Source organism: Pan troglodytes, chromosome 12 (genome assembly GCF_028858775.2).
Source record: "Pan troglodytes isolate AG18354 chromosome 12, NHGRI_mPanTro3-v2.0_pri, whole genome shotgun sequence".
In the NCBI taxonomy this organism is placed as follows: Eukaryota; Metazoa; Chordata; class Mammalia; order Primates; family Hominidae; genus Pan; species Pan troglodytes.
In genome coordinates this window covers 75,195,049-75,215,240 of record NC_072410.2, presented here as the reverse complement: position 1 = coordinate 75,215,240, position 20,192 = coordinate 75,195,049, and the positions used below count along the sequence as shown (strand labels likewise).

At 38.6% G+C, this 20,192-nt stretch overlaps 1 protein-coding gene across 2 annotated transcripts in view; it reads left to right on the top strand.

Annotated features, from left to right (window-relative positions):
* The window catches only part of MSH2 (mutS homolog 2), a 130,239-nt gene that overhangs the window by 64,392 nt on the left and 45,655 nt on the right, over positions 1-20,192 (top strand). The window contains exons 11-16 of one of the 2 annotated variants that reach the window (XM_016948497.4): positions 1,605-1,702; positions 5,692-5,937; positions 7,026-7,230; positions 9,007-9,254; positions 11,543-11,718; positions 13,619-14,068. In XM_016948497.4, the coding sequence (XP_016803986.2) occupies positions 1,605-1,702; positions 5,692-5,937; positions 7,026-7,230; positions 9,007-9,254; positions 11,543-11,718; positions 13,619-13,789 (1,144 nt within the window). In that variant the 3' untranslated portion in view covers positions 13,790-14,068. Of the gene's footprint in view, positions 1-1,604; positions 1,703-5,691; positions 5,938-7,025; positions 7,231-9,006; positions 9,255-11,542; positions 11,719-13,618; positions 14,069-20,192 lie in introns of those variants that run through there. The other variant, XM_054677834.2, reaches the window with a different exon arrangement.

Sequence of the window (20,192 nt, the reverse complement as noted above, 5' to 3'; positions counted from 1 at the left end):
GGTCAAGAGTTCAAGACCAGCCTGGCCAGCATGGTGAAACCCCATCTCTACTAAAAAATACAAAAATTAGCCGGGTGTGGTGGTACATGCCTGTAATCTTAGCTACTGTGGAGGCCGAAGCATGAGAATCACTTGAGCCCGGGAAGCAGAGGTTGCAGTGAGTTGAGATCACACCACTGAAATCCAGCCTGGGCAACAGAGTCAGACTACGTCTCAAAAAAAAACAAAACAAGCTGGGCGCCGTGGCTCACGCCTGTAATCCCAGCACTTTGGGAGGCCGAGGCCGGCGGATCACGAGGTCAGGAGATCGAGACCATCCTGGCTAACACGGTGGTGAAACCCCATCTCTAGTAAAAATATAAAACATTAGCCGGGCATAGTGGTTGGTGCCTGTAGTCCCAGCTACTCAGGAGGCTGAGGCAGGAGAATGGTGTGAAGCCGGGAGGCAGAGGTTGCAGTGAGCCTAGATTGTGCCACTGCACTCTAGCCTGGGTGACAGAACAAGACTCCGTCTCAAAAAAAAACAAAAAAAAACCATTTTTCTTATTTTGAAAACTTTTGATATTGAAAGATATTTATACTACAGTAATGAGAAATACTGTGTGTGTGTGTATATGTTTGTGTTTTTTTTTGTTGTTTTTTTCTTTCTGTCTCTCTCTCTCTTTTTTTTTGATAGAGTTTTGCTCCTGTTGTCCAGGCTGGAGTGCAGTGGTGCTATCTCGACTCACCACAACCTCTGCCTCCCGGGTTCAAGTGATTCTCCTCCCTCAGCCTCCTGAATAGCTGGGATTACAGGAATGTGCCACCCACACCTAACTTTGTATTTTTAGTAGAGATGGGTTTTCCCCATGTTGGTCAGGCTGGTCTTGAACTCCTGACCTCAGGTGATCCACCTGCCTCGGCCTCCCAAAGTGCTGGGATTACAGGCACCCTGCCTGTGTTTGTGTTTTAAAAGGGGTAATAGCTTCAATCTTTTTTTTTCTTTCTCTGAGACGGAGTTTTAGTCTTGTTGCCCAGGCTGGAATGCAATGGTGTGTTCTTGGCTCACCACAACCTCCATTTCCTGGGTTCAAGCGATTCTCCTGCCTCAGCCTCCTGAGTAGCTGGGATTACAGGCACGCGCCACCATGCCGAGCTAATTTTTGTATTTTTAGTAGAGATGGGGTTTCTCCATGTTGGTCAGGCTGGTCTCGAACCTCTGACCTCAGGCAATCCACCGACCTCAGGTGATCCACCCGCCTCAGCCTCCCAAAGTTCTGGGGTTACAGGCGTGAGCCACCGCGCCTGGCTGGCTTCAATCTTAAATAAGGATTCCATTTAAATATTTTGTGAAAGGACACAGATCACAGTTTTACTCAGGGGAATATAATTGTTATAGCAGGAATTGTGCCATTGCGCTATTCCAAACAGTGTAAAAGAACATTAATAAATTGAATTCTAACTACATTTGTCCCTAAGGAGTTGTTCGTTTTCCACTTGTATTTCCATTTTAATTATCATTATTTGGATGTTTCATAGGATACTTTGGATATGTTTCATGTAGTACACATTGCTTCTAGTACACATTTTAATATTTTTAATAAAACTGTTATTTCGATTTGCAGCAAATTGACTTCTTTAAACGAAGAGTATACCAAAAATAAAACAGAATATGAAGAAGCCCAGGATGCCATTGTTAAAGAAATTGTCAATATTTCTTCAGGTAAACTTAATAGAACTAATAATGTTCTGAATGTCACCTGGCTTTTGGTAATAGAAAAAAAATCATGATATTTGAAGTGTGTTTTGTTATTTTCGCAAGCCATTACATTCTGACTATTTAATACGTTAGGTTTCCTATATAAAATAAGGCATGATATGTTACGGTAGGACACATAACTGGAAATTTCTCTTGCACATAGAAACAAAAAATGGCAGAAAAACACAAAACTTACTATAGTTGTAACAAGGAAAGGAAACACTAGGGCCTACAACATACTAATGTCTTGGGTCATCTATGGGCTCATGAGGCTCTAGGTTATGGAAGTAAATACCACTGAAAAGCAAATATTAATTACACATGAGGCAAGCCTTTTTGAGTTCTGTATGTCATTTTGTAGATTTTGAGTTCATTCTAGTGGCACCATTTGAGATCATTTTCATGTAATTAAAGGAACACAGCAACCTGGCACTGTGTTATTGCCCTTAGAATGGAATGAATATATGTTTAGCACAAGGTAGGAAGTGATGCGTTAAGTTGGAAGGCTTTGCCGATCATGGTGTGTATGTTGACTAACCTTTATTGTGCCTTTAAAAAATATACTCAAGAACTACCTTAACCAAGTAATTAAAGTTAAGATTACCAATCGTGGGACAAATGACGTGTACTTCTTTGTGTGATATAGAAGGAAGGACACAGTATCACCTATATAGTATTCTTGACCAGAATATTTAACCTGATTTTAAACAAGAAGTAAAAATTCAAATAAATTTAGATTGTGGTGCATTCAAGGCCTGAACTTTAATAAATGTCCATGTCACGGCAGCACAAAAGAAATCAACAGGTCTTAAAGAGACAGGGCAACCAAACGCAGTAGACAGTAGTTGATTAGATCCCAATTTAGAGGTTGGAGTTGGGGAATAGCTATAGAGGACACTATTGGGGCGAATTGAGAAAGTTTAATATGAGACAATATGGTGTTAGTGTCATATTTCTTGTGTGAAATGGTAGTGTTATGATTAGGAGAATGTCCTTGTTCTCAGGATATGCATGCTAAGTTATTTAAGGATAAATATTTTTTTAAAAGGTTATGTGCATGAGTAATTCTATAAATTGTGTTGCTATTATGAATTGTCATGGAAAATCAAAAGGAAACATAAAAGGTTTTATTTTAATACACTTTATGTATTGAAATGAATGGAATTGATTTGTAAAGATTACATTTTTGCTTGTTGGTATCAGATAATTGTGACATAATAATCTTTTGCTGAATTATGTTTCTTAGGCTAGATTTCATTTTAAAGAACCCTGTAAATACCATTTATTTGAACTGTGGATCTTCCTTAAAAAATAATATTTATTAAGCACCTAGCAGGGTAAAGTTTTTAGATTTTAACGTTTAAATTGAAGGTTTTATATTAGAAGTCAACCTGAATTTAAATGAAACTTCTTCTTGGTCTGATATTACATATTATGAGCTATTTTTATTTAAAAATGTAATGGCGTCCAGACATGGTGGTTCACACCTGTAATCCCAGCACTTTGGGAGGCTGAGCTGGGAGGATTGCTTGAGCCCAGAAGTTTGAGACCAGCCTAGCCAACATAGGGGGACCCCAACTCTACAAAAAAATCCAAAAAATATTAGCCGGCTGTGGTGGTACATGCCTGTAGTCCCAGCTACTCAGGAGGCTGAGGCAGGAGAATCACTTGAACCCAGGAGGTCGAGGCTGTGGTGAGCCATAATTATGCTACTGTACTTCAGCCTGGGCGACAGAGCAAGACTCCCATCTCAAAAAGTGTAATGGATCACTTTAATAATTTTCTATCACACAATTAAGTCATAAAAGGTCATGCTATTAAGAGCCAGTTATGTGACATGCCAAGTATAGACTCTTAATTAAGATGCTTTGGTTTGCTTTTGGTTTTTATTTATTTTTCAGATGGGGTCTTACCATGTTGCCCAGGCGTTAGTGCAGTGGTGCGATCATGACTCACTGCAGCCTCAACCTCCTAGGTTCAAGGGATTCTCCCCACTCAGCCTCCCAAGTAGCTTGGGACTACTACATGTAGTAGTGCCACCACACCTGGTTAATTTTTTTTTAATTATCTTTTGTGGAGATGAAGTCTCGCTCTGTTGCCCAGGCCAGACTCAAGCAGTCTTCCTGCCTTGGCCTCCCAGAGTATTGGGATTACAGGCGTGAGCCACCCTGCCCAGCCTAGTTTTCTTTTTTTACTATAAACTTATTCTTGTCAGTATGCTAGCAATTTTACAAGTTTTAAAGTAGTTATAGCAAGTACTTCACTCATGTTTAATTCTTAAAGGCTTCTATTGCTATATAATAGGGTAGTGTGAATTCTTCCTTTCTTTTTCTTTAGAAAGACGTATTAGGTAAAAGTAATAAATTTCAAAAGTGTACTGAGGCCAGGTGCAGTGGCTCACACCTATAATCCCAGCATTTTGGGAGGCCGAGGCGGGTGGATCACCTGAGGTCAGGAGTTCAAAACTGGCCTAACCAACATGTTGAAACCTGTCTTTACTAAAAGTACAAAAATTAGCTGGGTATGGTGGCAGGTGCCTGTAATCCCAGCTACTCAGGAGGCTGAGGCAGGAGAATCGCTTGAACCCAGGAGGCGGAGGTTGCAGTGAGCCAAGATCACACCATTGCACTCCAGCCTGGGCGACAGAGCAAGACTCTGTCTCCAAAAAAAAAAAAAAAAAAAAAGTATACTGAAACAGAGGAAGATAATTATGTCTGCTTGGCCATTGTTAAGTTTTTATTTTCAAAACATTTGATCACTGTTGTGGGGAACAAGGGAATAAAAAATAAGTTACATTTCCAGCCCCTAGATTAAACTAATAATTTTTGGTTTTCCTAGATTTAAATGCTTTTATCTTGAATGTTCTTTGAAGCTTTTGACATGATTGATAGCTGTATGATAGTCTGAATGACATGTGGGTCATGCACCAGCCCCTCCAACCTGTTAACATTTAGAATCTATTCAGAAAAATTTAAGCATTGTTAATTTCCTTCATGTTTTTTGTCTAGCATGTGTCAGATATTTTTTTAATGTATCTATTAATAGCTTTTAGTGTTAATACTCTAGAACAGTAGAATCTTGAAAATGTTTTAAGTGACAATTAGAGATTTAAATTTATGCTGACATTCTCTGCATGTGATACTGATGAGGAAAGAAAGCCAAACTGTCTTACGGTCAGTTCGTACAATATACCAGGCCTTGATGGTCACATTTCAACTTGCTACCTTTTTGCTTACATTTTTCTTAGGGTGATTTTGAGGTGTCATTCTGTTTTCTCCGATACTTAAAATATAGGAAAAGGTGTGTCTTAAAATTGAGAGAATGTCTTGGATAAGCAGCTGTGTAGTTTTATATTTTGCTGATAAGGGAAGGTATCTATTTTTGTTTTTTGTGTGTTTTTGTTTGTTTGTTTTTGAGACAGAATTGCCCAGGCTGGAGTGCTGTGGCGCAGTCTCAGCTTACTGCAACTTCCACCTTCTGGGTTCATGCAATTCTGGTGCCTCAGCCTCCCAAGTATCTGGGTTTACAGACATGCACCACCATACCTGGCTAATTTTTGTATTTTTGGTAGAGATGGGGTTTCGCCATGTTACCAGGCTGGTCTTGAATTCCTGGCTCCATGTGATCCCCCGGCCTCATGCGATCTGCCCGCCTCAGCCTCCCTAAGTGCTGGGATTATAGGCGTGAGCCACTCAACCCAGCCAGTACTCTGTTTTTGATAGCTATTCACAATGGGAAAGGATGTAGCAACACATTTTAACCCTATGTTGAGTTTTAGGTGGGTTCCTTTCAAATTTTGTTAAGGCTAACTTTTGTTAATTTTTTTAAAAAAGTGTAAATTAGGAAATGGGTTTTGAATTCCCAAATGGGGGGGATTAAATGTATTTTTACGGCTTATATCTGTTTATTATTCAGTATTCCTGTGTACATTTTCTGTTTTTATTTTTATACAGGCTATGTAGAACCAATGCAAACACTCAATGATGTGTTAGCTCAGCTAGATGCTGTTGTCAGCTTTGCTCATGTGTCAAATGGAGCACCTGTTCCATATGTACGACCAGCCATTTTGGAGAAAGGACAAGGAAGAATTATATTAAAAGCATCCAGGCATGCTTGTGTTGAAGTTCAAGATGAAATTGCATTTATTCCTAATGACGTATACTTTGAAAAAGATAAACAGATGTTCCACATCATTACTGGTAAAAAACCTGGTTTTTGGGCTTTGTGGGGGTAATGTTTTGTTTTTTTTTTTTTTAATCTTGGAGTAGCAATATATTTAAAATCGATGGAGAAAATTCCCAGTTCTTAACATTAGAAAGGGAACATATTATTCTTACCAGTTAGTAATCTATTCACGTTTGGATTAGAGGGAAGATTTAGAAGGTGAGATAAAAGCTTGTGAGAGAATAGTGTATTCATGTGAAACTTCTTCCATGGGTTCAGAGCATTTAGAAACAAACATCCCTTCACACTCAAAGCTTACCTTTGAGCCAGTCCTCCAATAGTGAGGTCTTTGAAGGTCAGGCCAAATTGGCTGTGGGAGGACCTCAGGTTAGGATAGGAATTATTTTAAGACATGGCACTATATTCATGTGAAACTCGCAAAAACTAGCCTTGCATATAGGCTCATGTATCATGTCTCAGCTGAGATGTTTGAGAGATCTTAACTAGATTCTAGAAAACAAAAAAGGAAGTAGTTTTGGGGCAAATATATTTGGGAAACAGTTTATTGTATTTCCTTTCCCCAAATGGATTTTCAAGTTCTTCATATAATCTAACCCCAACAAATAAATTGCCTGTTTTTCAAAAGAAAGATCATGTCTTCAGGTTTTTGTGTGGGTTTTAAATGATTCGAAAGATTTGACCATACTGATACATTCACTAGTAACCTCATTTACTAATGAGTAACGGTTTTGAGTTAATCAGGCCTGAACTACTTTTCTGGAAGTTAGTAAATTATCTCACAGGCAGCCCTGTGAGCCATGGGAAAATGTGTATATGGTCTTTCTAGGCCACAGTCAAATTACAGGTATATTTGTCATGGCTTCTCTTGATTAAAGGCCCAGTATCAGTTTGTCTGAAGATAAATAATAGCATTGCTTTTGGGGGGTAATATGGGCAGTAACTCTGTCCACATCTTTGGGCAGCCTGTGGTTCTGCTTTTATATGCTATGTCAGTGTAAACCTACGCGATTAATCATCAGTGTACAGTTTAGGACTAACAATCCATTTATTAGTAGCAGAAAGAAGTTTAAAATCTTGCTTTCTGATATAATTTGTTTTGTAGGCCCCAATATGGGAGGTAAATCAACATATATTCGACAGACTGGGGTGATAGTACTCATGGCCCAAATTGGGTGTTTTGTGCCATGTGAGTCAGCAGAAGTGTCCATTGTGGACTGCATCTTAGCCCGGGTAGGGGCTGGTGACAGTCAATTGAAAGGAGTCTCCACGTTCATGGCTGAAATGTTGGAAACTGCTTCTATCCTCAGGTAAGTGCATCTCCTAGTCCCTTGAAGATAGAAATGTATGTCTCTGTCCTGTGAGAAGGAAAAGTATATTTGCAGATTCTCATGTAAAAACATCTGAGAATGTTGGTCTTAGTTTAATAGTTGTTTTCCTGTGGACTTTATATACTTTGTATTGTCTTAAAAGAGTGATTGATGATAGCTACGGAAAACTTTGATTTTTAAAATTGTCTCTTTAAGTAGACAATTTATAAGCTACTGGTACGAGTTCACCTTATAAATCTCCACTACCATGTTTTTGCTTGGACTGTTCACACTTCCTGTAATGGTCCTTCTTGCCCTTTATCCAACTTCTTTCTAATTTTTAAGTCCCTAATGATGGGAATTCTACTTCTGTAGTGACTTTTCTGGTCATACGACCCTAAGGTCATGGGTGTTTTTCTCTGAATTCCTCTTGAGATGCCTGTAACTTGAACCACGTTTTTATTCTAGACATTACTGAAATGTTTTGTCTTTATTTCACTTTTTAGGAGCTTCCTTGAAGGTAGGGACTGTACCTTCTATTTCTTGGTATCTTTTTCTTTCTTTTTTTAAAAGTTTTTTAGAGAGACAGGGTCTCACTCTTTTGCCCAGGCTGGTCTCGAACTCCTGGGCTCAGGTGATCTTCCTGCCTTGGCTTCCCAAAGTGCTGGGATTACAGGCATGAACCACTGTGATCCTCCTTATTTCTTAGTATCTTCTACAGAACATTGAATATAGTAGGTGCCTAGTAAATTATGTATTGATTTAACTTCTTTGAGGTTCTGTTGTTTGTGAAGTATTATAAAAGCAATACAAATGTTTGTATAGTAATTAAGCAACAGGTTAATATTCATGACTTAAAAGATTAAAGAAATAAGCAAAACATGTTAGCTGGCAACTCACAGAAAAAGAATTAAATTGCCAATGAGCACACGAGCACATGAAAAATTAGCAAAAGTTTCACCCCTTTACATATATTTGGTTAAAATTGAGAAAAGAATAGTAATAGATGGTGTTGGTAGGACTGTGGCAGGCACACAATTTACATGACCACCAAAAGTGTATGCAAGTATCCATGTCACCACACCCTGGTCTCATCTTCATTCAGTTTTATTTATTTTTTTTAATCTCGGCCTGTTTGATTGGCACGAAATGAATGATAGCTGCCTTATTTGGAATTCCTTTGATTACTACTAGTGTGCTTGATAATGTAAAACAATATTTATTCAAAATCTGTTTTTCCTTTCGTCTGTTGTTTGTTCATGTTCATGCCCTTTTTTTTTTTTTTCCTATTCTCGTCCCTCCCTCCCTCCCTCCCTCCCTCCCTTCCTTCCTTCCTTCCTTCCTTCCTTCCTTCCTTCCTTCCTTCCTTCCTTCCTTCCTTCCTTCCTTCCTTCCCTCCTTCCCTCCTTCCCTGCCTCCCTCCCACACAAAGGTGTGTGCTACCATACCTGGCTAGTTTTTAATTTTTTTTTTTTTTTTTTTTTTTTTTAGAGGCAGGGTCTCACTATGTTGCTCAGGCTGGTCTGGGCTCAAGTGATCCTCCCACCTCGGCCTTCCAGAGTGCTGGGATTACAGACGTGAGCCACCATGCCTGGCCCTTGCCCATTTTTCTATTGAAGTTTTAGTGCTTTTTATTGACTTTGTTTATATATTAAGATAATTAATCCATTATGTTTGTGGCATATCCTTCCCAATGTATTGTCTTAATTTTGTTTTTGTATGTGTATGTTACCACATTTTATGTGATGGGAAATTTCATGTAATTATGTGCTTCAGGTCTGCAACCAAAGATTCATTAATAATCATAGATGAATTGGGAAGAGGAACTTCTACCTACGATGGATTTGGGTTAGCATGGGCTATATCAGAATACATTGCAACAAAGATTGGTGCTTTTTGCATGTTTGCAACCCATTTTCATGAACTTACTGCCTTGGCCAATCAGATACCAACTGTTAATAATCTGCATGTCACAGCACTCACCACTGAAGAGACCTTAACTATGCTTTATCAGGTGAAGAAAGGTATGTACTATTGGAGTACTCTAAATTCAGAACTTGGTAATGGGAAACTTACTACCCTTGAAATCATCAGTAATTGCCTTATTCTAAGTTAGTATAAATTATTGATGTTGTTACAGAACCCATTTACCCCTTAATTCACAGTCTGGGGGTAGGAACATGTACATCATATTTCTGTATCTCATAGTAGGACCACTCATTCTAAAGCATTCACAGAAAGAATTATCTGTACTCTTTTTGGGACAGAATCTCGTTCTGTTGCCCAGGCTGGAGTGCGATATCGGCTCACTGCAACCTCCGCCTCCTGGGTTCAAGCGATTCTCCTGCCTCAGCTTCCCGAGTAGCTGGGATTACAGGTGCCTGCCACCACGCCTGGCTAATTTTTATATTTTTAGTAGAGACGGGGTTTCACCATGCTGGCCAGGCTGGTCTCGAACTCCTGACCTCAGGCAATCCACCCGTCTCGGCCTCCCAAAATGCTGGGATTACAGGTGTGAACCACCACGCCCGGCCAGAATTATCTGTACTCTTGAACATCACCATGGAGGCATTTTCTGCTACCTCCCATGGCAGTATGTTTTCTTGTTGAATTAGGATAACAAACAATATGCTTTCAAGTTCCAAAGTTTCTAGCTGTTATTGTTTAACAAAATCTTCTTATAATTAGCTTATTTTATGTTTAAGAGTGTGTTATAGAAACAGGTTCATTTAAAGCTGGGGGTTCCAGAAATCTTGAAATAGTAGTTATCACATGCAGAGTGACTTATCTGTTGTTGTTTCATCCTTTCAGGAAAGTTTGTCATTCGTGGGCTTGGGATCTAGTCAGATCCCTGTATTGATGAGATTCACATGTTATAAGGCTTTCTAAGGTTTTAAAAATCATACTATAAGGATTGATTTCACTAGTCACCAGAATAACTTTTTCAGATAGCGCTCTGATTGTCCACGAACACGTTTTTCTGCATCAGTTGGTTGCACATGAGTGAGATAATCTTGGTTCTTTATCCTTTGTTATTCATACTTCATTGGGAATCCTTTTGAGTTACTATATTTGAGTCATTATTATTATTGCTGTAGAATTCAGGAACTTTTAGTAGATCTGGCAGTTAGCATAAAATTTTGCTTTTAAATCATTGTTTGTGTTTTGTATGCTATAGAAATGGGTTCAGAATATTTTTTAAAAGGCCAGATGAAGTGTGAAGATAGAAAAACTTCATCCTTCACTGTGAATGTTTAACAAACATTTGCTTCTACTTTATTTTTGTTTGCTTCCTTTAGTTGTGCAAAGTATTCAGTTCTAGAATGCATGAGATATATGACAAAGCCAAAAAATTCTTTATAGTTGATAAATAATTGTGGCAAAAACAGCTGTATAGTAACTTTGCAAGCATCATTTGATTAAATGCTTAAAAAGTCTTGACTCAGTTTTAACTATTTCCTGCAAATAATCAATATTTAATTAAAGCTACTCCAAATTAGTGACACTTTACGTGTCTTTCTTTCTCCCTCCCCTTCTCCCTTCTCCCTTCCCCCCTTCTCCCATTCTCCCATTCTCCCTTCTTCCTTTCCTCTTCCCTTCCCTTCCCCTTTCCCCTCCCCCTTCCCTTCCCCTTTCCCTTCCCCCTTCCCTCTTCTCTTCCCCCTTCTCTTCCCCTCCCCCTTCCCTTCCCCCATCCCTTCCCTTCCCCCATCCCTTTCCTTTCCCCTTCCCTTCCCTTCTCTTCCTCCTTCCCTTCCCCCTGCCTCCTTCCCTTCCCCCTTCCTCCTTCCCTTCCCCCTTTCTCCTTCCCTTTCCCCTTCCCTTCCCCCTTCCCTTTCCCCTTCCCTTTCCTCTTCCCTTCCCCCTTCGCTTTCCCCTTCCCTTCCCCCTTCCCTTCCCTCTTCCCTTCCCCTTCCCTTTCCCTTCCCCTTTCCCTTCCCCCTCTCCTCCCCTCCCTTCCCTTCCCATGAAATGAGAAAGCCTCAGAGATAGTGGCTTGATTAATTTTTCTTTAGATTAAGATATTTGTCTAAGCCTTTAAGGTTTATCTATTGAGCTTTTTTGTCTCCTATTTTTATTTTTCCTACTATGTTTGTCAAGGATAAAATACAGCACTGTGTGCCAAGTCATAATCACTTTTCATTTGAGACTTAATTAAAATTCCTTTATTTTAATGATATATTTGGCTAATGTATTTGAAGTAATCCGAAATTAAGTTTTCTAATGACAAGGTGAGAAGGATAAATTCCATTTACATAAATTGCTGTCTCTTCTCATGCTGTCCCCTCACGCTTCCCCAAATTTCTTATAGGTGTCTGTGATCAAAGTTTTGGGATTCATGTTGCAGAGCTTGCTAATTTCCCTAAGCATGTAATAGAGTGTGCTAAACAGAAAGCCCTGGAACTTGAGGAGTTTCAGTATATTGGAGAATCGCAAGGATATGATATCATGGAACCAGCAGCAAAGAAGTGCTATCTGGAAAGAGAGGTTTGTCAGTTTATTTTCATAGTTTAACTTAGCTTCTGTATTATTACATAAACAGGACACTAAGATGAAGGTTTTTTGTTGTTGTTTTCCTCTGTGTTTCTAGTGCTTATTTTTTAATCAGTTTTTTTGATGACAAAGAATCTATCTCTGTGTTATTTTGATTTCTGCAGTATATACATCTGCATGATCAATATTCGATTTCAAGTACCAAAGTAGGAGTAAAGGAATATTAACCTAGGTTTAAAATTAGTCATTTCACTAAAATTAGTTATTATGGACGATAGATGTCTAGGTATATCTTTGTTCATAAACGAATATATCAAGTTCAGTTATTAAATTACACATTAGGTAAGAAAAGGACAAAGAAATAAAAAAGCATGATTCATAATTACTGCCCTCCATTTGTCTAGAATGTAGCTGGGAAGATAAGAATAACGAACGTGACACAGAGAATAAAGTGGCATATGACAAATATTTATTCAGGAAAGCTATATGTGGACGGGATGTTTCAGTTCTCATGGGAGAAGTGGATTTTATGGTGCCTTTGAGTAATGGGTCATATTTGGGCGTTCACACAGAAAGACCCAAGCATATGCCTAATTTTTTATTATTATTATTTTTTATTTATTTATTTATTTTTTAGACGGAGTCTCGCTCTGTCGCCCAGGCTGGAGTGCAGGGGCGCGTGATCTCGGCTCACTGCAAACTCTGCCTCCTGGGTTCACACCATTCTCCTGCCTCAGGCTCCCGAGCAGCTGGGACTACAGGCGCCTGCCACCACGCCTGGCTAAATTTTTTGTATTTTTTAGTAGAGATGGGGTTTCGCCGTGTTAGCCAGGATGGTCTCGATCTCCTGACCTCATGATCTGCCTGCCTTGGCCTCCCAAAGTGCCGGGATTACAGGAGTGAGCCACTGTGCCCGGCCCTTTTTTTTTTTTTTTTTAAATTAGAGGATTACTAGTTCTCTTCAATTATAAAAATAAAAGAATCTTATTTCACTGCCTGGTCCTGGAAACATGTACTGCAATATACATTGTGACAACTTTTTACCTGTCATGTATTTAGCTTTTACCTGTGAATTTCTTATCATTGTTCTTACGTGAAGGATAGATAGTGGCTACAATAATAATAGATGATGTGTATGGTTTTTGAGCCTAAAAAGTGTAGTTTTATCTGTTGTACCTATACAAGCAGGAGAAATATAACTTGTTAATAATTTTAGGTATGGCAGGCTGCCATCCTAAATATGAAGTGGTCTTTGTATTTGCACTTTAATGTGTTGAAATCATAGCTTTCAGTGATCGAGGATTAGGCAGACTCTTTTATGTAATCCCTTGTTTCCAGTTAGAATAGAAGTCGTGTACTTTTGATAACATTAATTATAATATATTTTGAGCCCTGTGAGGTTGGTAACATTATTCCCATTTTATGAATGAGGAATATGTGTTAAGGAATTTGCCCAAGAGTCACATAGCAAGTCATAGTCATGCTCCCTGAAGCAGCAATAACTTGGCAATAAAATAAAAATGAAGCATCTTCTGTATGTGATAACTTTTCAGTGACTGTTTATGCCTTCCAGTATTCTTTGTAAACCTTGAATTCTTTTTTTCACAGATGATTAAAGTTTATCAATTGTAAAGGTGGAGGAATTTGGGAACTAGACAGTGCACACATAAATAATAAATATATTCTTCAAATATTGGGTGGGCTAATGTGGGAGGAGTTTGAGACCAGCCTGGGCAACATAGTGAGACCCTCGTCTCTAAAAATATGAAAAATAAAAAAAAATTTTTTTAAATGGGTGATATGTTTAGATGGAAATGAAACAATTTGTCACTGTCTAACATGACTTTTAGAAAAGATATTTTAATTACTAATGGGACATTCACATGTGTTTCAGCAAGGTGAAAAAATTATTCAGGAGTTCCTGTCCAAGGTGAAACAAATGCCCTTTACTGAAATGTCAGAAGAAAACATCACAATAAAGTTAAAACAGCTAAAAGCTGAAGTAATAGCAAAGAATAATAGCTTTGTAAATGAAATCATTTCGCGAATAAAAGTTACTACGTGAAAAATCCCAGTAATGGAATGAAGGTAATATTGATAAGCTATTGTCTGTAATACTTTTATATTGTTTTATATTAACCCTTTTTCCATAGTGTTAACTGTCAATGCCCATGGGCTATCAACTTAATAAGATATTTAGTAATATTTTAGTCTGAGGACATTTTCAAAGATTTTTATTTTGAAAAATGAGAGCTGTAACTGAGGACTGTTTGCAATTGACATAGGCAATAATAAGTGATGTGCTGAATTTTATAAATAAAATCATGTAGTTTGTGGAATTTGAGATGCATTGTAGTTCTTCGCAGTGTGACTTCAAATATTTTGGAAGAAACAAATAGCTCAGAGACCTCGTAAAATATCTTAAACTGGAGGGCTCCATGGAGATCATTGCGAGTGACTCCCCCAGAATGTCCATCTGTTGACAGGAGCCAGGCTGGCTGCATACGAATTAGCTAAGGAGCTTATTATATATCCAGAGTCCTACCGTGAGCCTCCATCCTGTCTGCCATTCTCCCATCCCTGGTCTGTGATAAGACTTAGAAATCTGGATTTTTAACAAAACCTTTCAGATTGAGAACCTTGATTTAGTCTACTTCTCCTATTTTACAATAAAGAGATGACGCGGTTAAGAAGTAGCAGCTAATCCTACGCAACGTGAGGGAAAAAGGACAGTCTTTTTAATAAATGCGGTGGGCTGGTGGGTTATCCATATAGGAAGAAATGAAATTGGACCCCTACTCCATGTCATACATAAAAACCTCCACTTTGGGAGGCAAAGCAGGCAATCACTTGAACTCAGGAGATCAAGACCAGCCTGGACAACATGACGAAACCCCATCTCTACAAAAAGAAATGCAAAAATTAGCTGGGCATAGTGGTGCTTGCCTGTAGTCCCAGCTACTCAGGAGGCTGAGGTGGGAGGATCACCTGAGCTGGGAGAGGTTGAGGTTGCAGTGAGCTGCACTCCATCCTGGGTAATACAGTGATAACTGTGTCTCAAACAAAACAAAACAAATCACCTTCAGTGATTTTTAGACCAAATGTACAAGGTAATACTCTCAAGGTTTTAATGTTTTATAGTTCTGCAGAAGATAACATAGGAAAATATTTTTATGTCCTTGGCTTTGGGAAGAATTTAAGTCACAGAAAAACACCATCCATAAAGTTTGACTTATTTAGCTAATTGAAATTAACAACTTCTATTAAAAGGCACCACAAGTGAAAAGACATGATTCGTAATGGAAGAACATACTGGTACCTTATAAAATATCAAAGAGTTGGGCATGGTGTCCCATGCTTGTAGTCCCAGCTACTCAGGAGGCTGAGGCAGGAGGATTACTTGAGCCCAGCAGTTCAAGTCTCAGCAGTTCAAGTCCAGCCTGGGCAATATAGCAAGACTGCATTTCTTTTCTTCTTCTTTTTTAATACCTGGAATAAAGAACTCCTATAAAATCACTAAGAAAAGGGGTCACTTAAGAATCTCATTAACAAAAAGAATTTGAATATTTTTCCAAGGAAGATATGCAAATGGACTATAAGCACATGAAAAGATGCAGATCAGGGAAATCCAAGTCAAAACCACAATGAGCTACAACTTCACACTGATTACGATAGTTAAAATCAAAAAGTCAGATGGTAAGTACTGGCAAGGAAGTGGAGAAATTGAAACTGTCATGCGCTGTTGGTGCGAATGTAAAATGGTGCAGCTGCTTTGGAAAACAGTCTGGCAGTTCCTCAGACAATTCCACTCCAACGTATATCCAAGTGGAATCAAAACATATGTCCCCACAAACCTGTACATAAATGTTTATAGCAGGATTATTCATAATAGCCAAAAGGTGGAAACAACCCGAATGTCCATCAGCAGATGAATGCGTAAATGAAACGTGGTCTATCCATACAATGGAGTATATTATTGAGCCATTAAAGGAATGAAGTACTGGTACATGGTGCAGCTTAGATGAACCTTGAAAACATTGTGCTAAATGAAAGAAGCTGGTTACAAGAGTCAACACGTATGATTTCATTCATGTGAAAGTTCAGAATAGAGACAGCAGTAGAGACAAAGTAGCAGTTCAGGGTTGGTGCCAGGGAATAGGGGGTAGGTGGGGTGAAAGCTAAAGGATACGGTGTTTTCTTTGTCAGATGGAAGTTCTAAAATAGGTGATGTTTATACATGTCTGTGAACATACTAAAAACCGTTGAATTGTACACATTAAATGGATGAATTGTATAGGAATTATATTTTTATAAAGCTATTTAAAAAAATCCAGACACTTCACCCAAGAGGAAATCTAAGTGGTCCATAAACATGAAAAGGTCTTTAATCACCAGTCAGAAAAATGAAAATGAAAACCATGCCAGGCCACCTCCCACCACCGTAGTGACAAGCATTTCAAGTGTGTCAGTTCCAGCTGTTGTTGAGGATGTGGAATAACACTGGTAGGGGTGTTAAGATTATCTGGTGAAATTGAAAAGACGCATACGACCCAGCAATTCTCCTCTTAGGTGCATACTCTAGAGATACTTTTGCCCATTGTGCTGCGAGATGTATACAAGAATGTTCCTAATACCTCCACACTGGAAACAACTCATCAGTGAAAATGAACTACAGCTACACAAAATGACATAGATGGAATCTTAAAACGTTTAGTAAAAGAAATGATACAAAAGGATACAGTTTTTTTTTTCATTTATGTGAAGTTTAAGAATAGGTGGTATTGTTTAGGGATGCAGTCTTTGGGATGGCAACTGTAAAGAAAAAGTGATTGTGTTAATCAGAGTGATTGTCTTTAGGGAAATGGGGTGCTGATGGGGAGGGGGCACATTAGGGCTTCTGGAGGGCCACAGTTCTGGTTTTTAACCTGAGTGGTGGTTTTGCATGTGCTTGCTTTATAGTTAGCTGCAATTTTTTTTTTTAAATGCAGTTAAAGTTTGGTATGAGAACAAATGTATGACCGATGAGTCCTTTCAGTTTACCAAGTTTTTTTTCGTCATCGTTAATTTAGAGTGGGTTACATCAGTTTTTCTTTTCTGGCTGCCAAAGGCTTAGGAAAAAGGCAAACTGACAGAGGAAGATTTTAAATGTAGAAATATTTATTGGTTTACAAATCCTTTTAATCACTTATACATGAAAAGCTTTCATATAATTCAAAAAGCAAACTTTAAATTCCAATGAAATATTTCATCCCGTGGTTGTGAAAGAGTGTTTTTAGATTGCTGCACAGAAGCATGTTTAACGTGGAAATCAGCTCATGGTTTTAGTTGTTAGGGCTACAAGAAATTGGGGGAGACTTCATTCCAAGAAAACATGTAGTCTATCAGGCTGTTTTCATTCCTCTAAAAGAGACAGTGTTCTAAGATGTTTTTGAAAATGAGAAAATACGTAATAGATCTGCTTAAGAAGTTTAAAACTTAATCTGTGCTTATTACATGAATATGCTAATGTAAAACCAGGCCTTCAGTTAGTGTTTCCTTCCTTTTAGAATGGTGTATGTAAAGCAAAATATAAACTAATTTCTGACCTGTCAAAGGTTTTTTCTTAAAATTTAAATTTATAATGTGGTTTGGTTTTTCTTTCCCACTCAAACATGAATTTGGTTAATACCAGAATAAAGCTGGATATATAAATTTTATCCAAAATTTAGAACTCTGTTAAGAAATCTGTTGACCACATAACCATGTTTCTGAGAAAATACATGATTTTTTGCATCTTTAAAAAAATTAGCACTAAGAAGCTAAGATGAAGTCGTTTTTGTAATTTGATTTTTTTTTTTCCTAAAAATACTGTTTTGGAGTTAAAAGTTGTAGCAAAACTGGTATAAGAAAGATGTTTTAGGGTAGATATATTTAAGTCTTGTCTCATACTCTATTGACTAAGCTAGCCCGGTGACTAGGGTAGATGTATTTAAAGAATAACTTTTCCCCCTTAAAATCTCAATATTCCACATCCTGTTAGACTTCTTGAGTATTAAATACATCTTCTATCCTTGGTCTTTCTGCATTTAGCTTTTTTGGGAAGTATGTTTTTACCCAAGCATATGGTATGAGCTGCTGATTCAGTATTGAGTGGCTCTTTAAGCTTGTTAGTTACATTCTGCTGATTAAAATGGTGTACAGAATAGTCAGGAAAAACCAGTCCCTGGTCTGAAATAAACAGTGTTAATTAGCTTATGGGGAAGAACAAATGAGTAAGGAGAATTTTCATATACAAAGGAAATCTCTATGATTGTCTTTCTGGACTCAGTGTGTTTGGGTTAAGGAGATAGGGTGCGGCTGGAGAAAATGATGAAAATGTTCAGAATGTTACATGTATTTTTACACTGAAACTGGAAGTGGAAGCCCAATGTAATAGTTTTCTGCCCGATGTTGCCCTGTCTTCACACCCACACCACTTACCTTGATTGATAGAGCTACTACTTCCTCTTATACTGCTTCAGAAGTTAACCTCTATGGTGCAGTGCTAGGATATCACAGAGGAAATAATCCCTTGTAGACAGTGTCTTGTTGCTGGGAGTTATCAGTGCCTCCTGTTCTCTCTAAGGAGGGCAATGGGAAGCCCTTGCCTTGCATTTGCTACAGCCGTTTCCTTGACCTCCCTGGAAGAACAGTATTTCATGGTGTCAGACAACATTCAGAACATGCTCAAATTAAATGTATGTCAGTATTCATTTGCTTTGGTGTGTGGTTTGTCCAAACCAAAGTGCCCGTACATGTCTCTGGTCCAGCCATGTGGGAAATTCAGCAGTGGGGTGAACCATATGGAAATGGCAGGTGTTGGGCAGCCTTGACTGGACTGCCCTGGTCTTACTTCTGAACTTGGTGAGTAGAAGATCACACTGTTGCTTGCTGCCCTGGGTTCACCTCAAAGAGGGAAAGAAGAATTAGAAACGTAAATGGTTAAATTTAGAAACAAGAAAAAGTTCTGTCAGTGGGCAGTTTCTTACGTCTAACAAAAAAAAACAACAGCAGTGAATTCCTTTGTGTTCAGAATCAACCAGTAAACACAACCTTAGCAATTAACCTATCACTATCATGATTGTTTATTTCCTGGAATTTTGTTGACAGAATTAGTCCAATAAATGTTATGAATAATAATTTTATGAATAGAGATAGGTTAATGCCAAATTAAGTATAATTGAATCTGAGACATTAATGCAACTGTTTTAAATTCAGCCACTGACCTGCAATTTTAATATGCCTTGTCTATCCAGCAAGATACATTTTGTCCATTTTTTTCATGTTTAAAATTTAATATTTATTGTCAATTCCAGTGTGATTCATTGCTAAACATCAGGCTCAGCCAAATCAATCACGAAAATGACTCCACGTTGAATCTTTAACATCACAATGTGGATTAACAATTTGGCAACATTTGGCTGGGCGCGGTAGCTCACGCCTGTAATCCCAGCACTTTGGGAGGCCGAGGCAGGTGGATCACGAGGTCAGGAGATCGAGACCATCCTGGCTAACACGGTGAAAACCCGTCTCTACTAAAAATACAAAAAGCCGTGCATGGTGGTGGGTGCCTGTAGTCCCAGCTACTTGGGTGGCTGAGGCAGGAGAATGGCATGAACCTGGGAGGCGGAGCTTGCAGTGAGCTGAGATCGCGCCACTCCAGCCTGGGCAACAACAACAACAAAAAAATTGGCAACATTAAATACTTTGTCAGTATCTGAAAACTGCAAAGTACTGTGCTTGGCTCCCCAGAGGCTCCTCTTAATCCTGAAACGCAGGTGCTTTTATTATATTTTATCTTATTATCTACATTTTCCAGATGAGGAAACCTAGGTAAAGAGGTTTAATAACTTGCCCAGGTCACATAGCCAGTAAGTGGCAGAGCTGGGATTTGAACCCCAGTACCCTATCTCCAACGAATCTGAGATGTACATGTGATAAATTTAATCTTTCTCAATAAATTATTAAGTGTCAAAGCAAGTGGTATGGGCAATGCACCAGGATTAAGAAAAACAGAGTGTGGTAAAGATGTAAAATATTCCTAATTCTGTTGTGGGCTGTGGCACTCCCATGGAAGGCTTGCCACAGACACAGCCAGAGGCATCCACGTGGGCCCCTGCTGCATACCTGGTTTGCTGCTACCAAGGCTGCTCTCCCGCGGCTTGTTCACACAAAGGAAAGTGAGCAGCTAGGAGCTGCATATTTGAAAGTTGACTAGTCACCAAATGCTGGCATCCAACCAAGTGATTGCATTGTACCCTGTTTGGATGAAAGATTGTGTTTAAATGAAAAGAGAGATGATGAGCCAGAAGTGTGGCAAATGAGTTAGAATAAAATGTCAGCAGTGTTTGAAGCAGGTTGTTGAGGGCTGGTGCCCTGAAATCCGGTCACTTGGAGGATGTATATGTTCCATCAGGGGCCGGAAATGTTTTATCCATGCTTTAGGAATA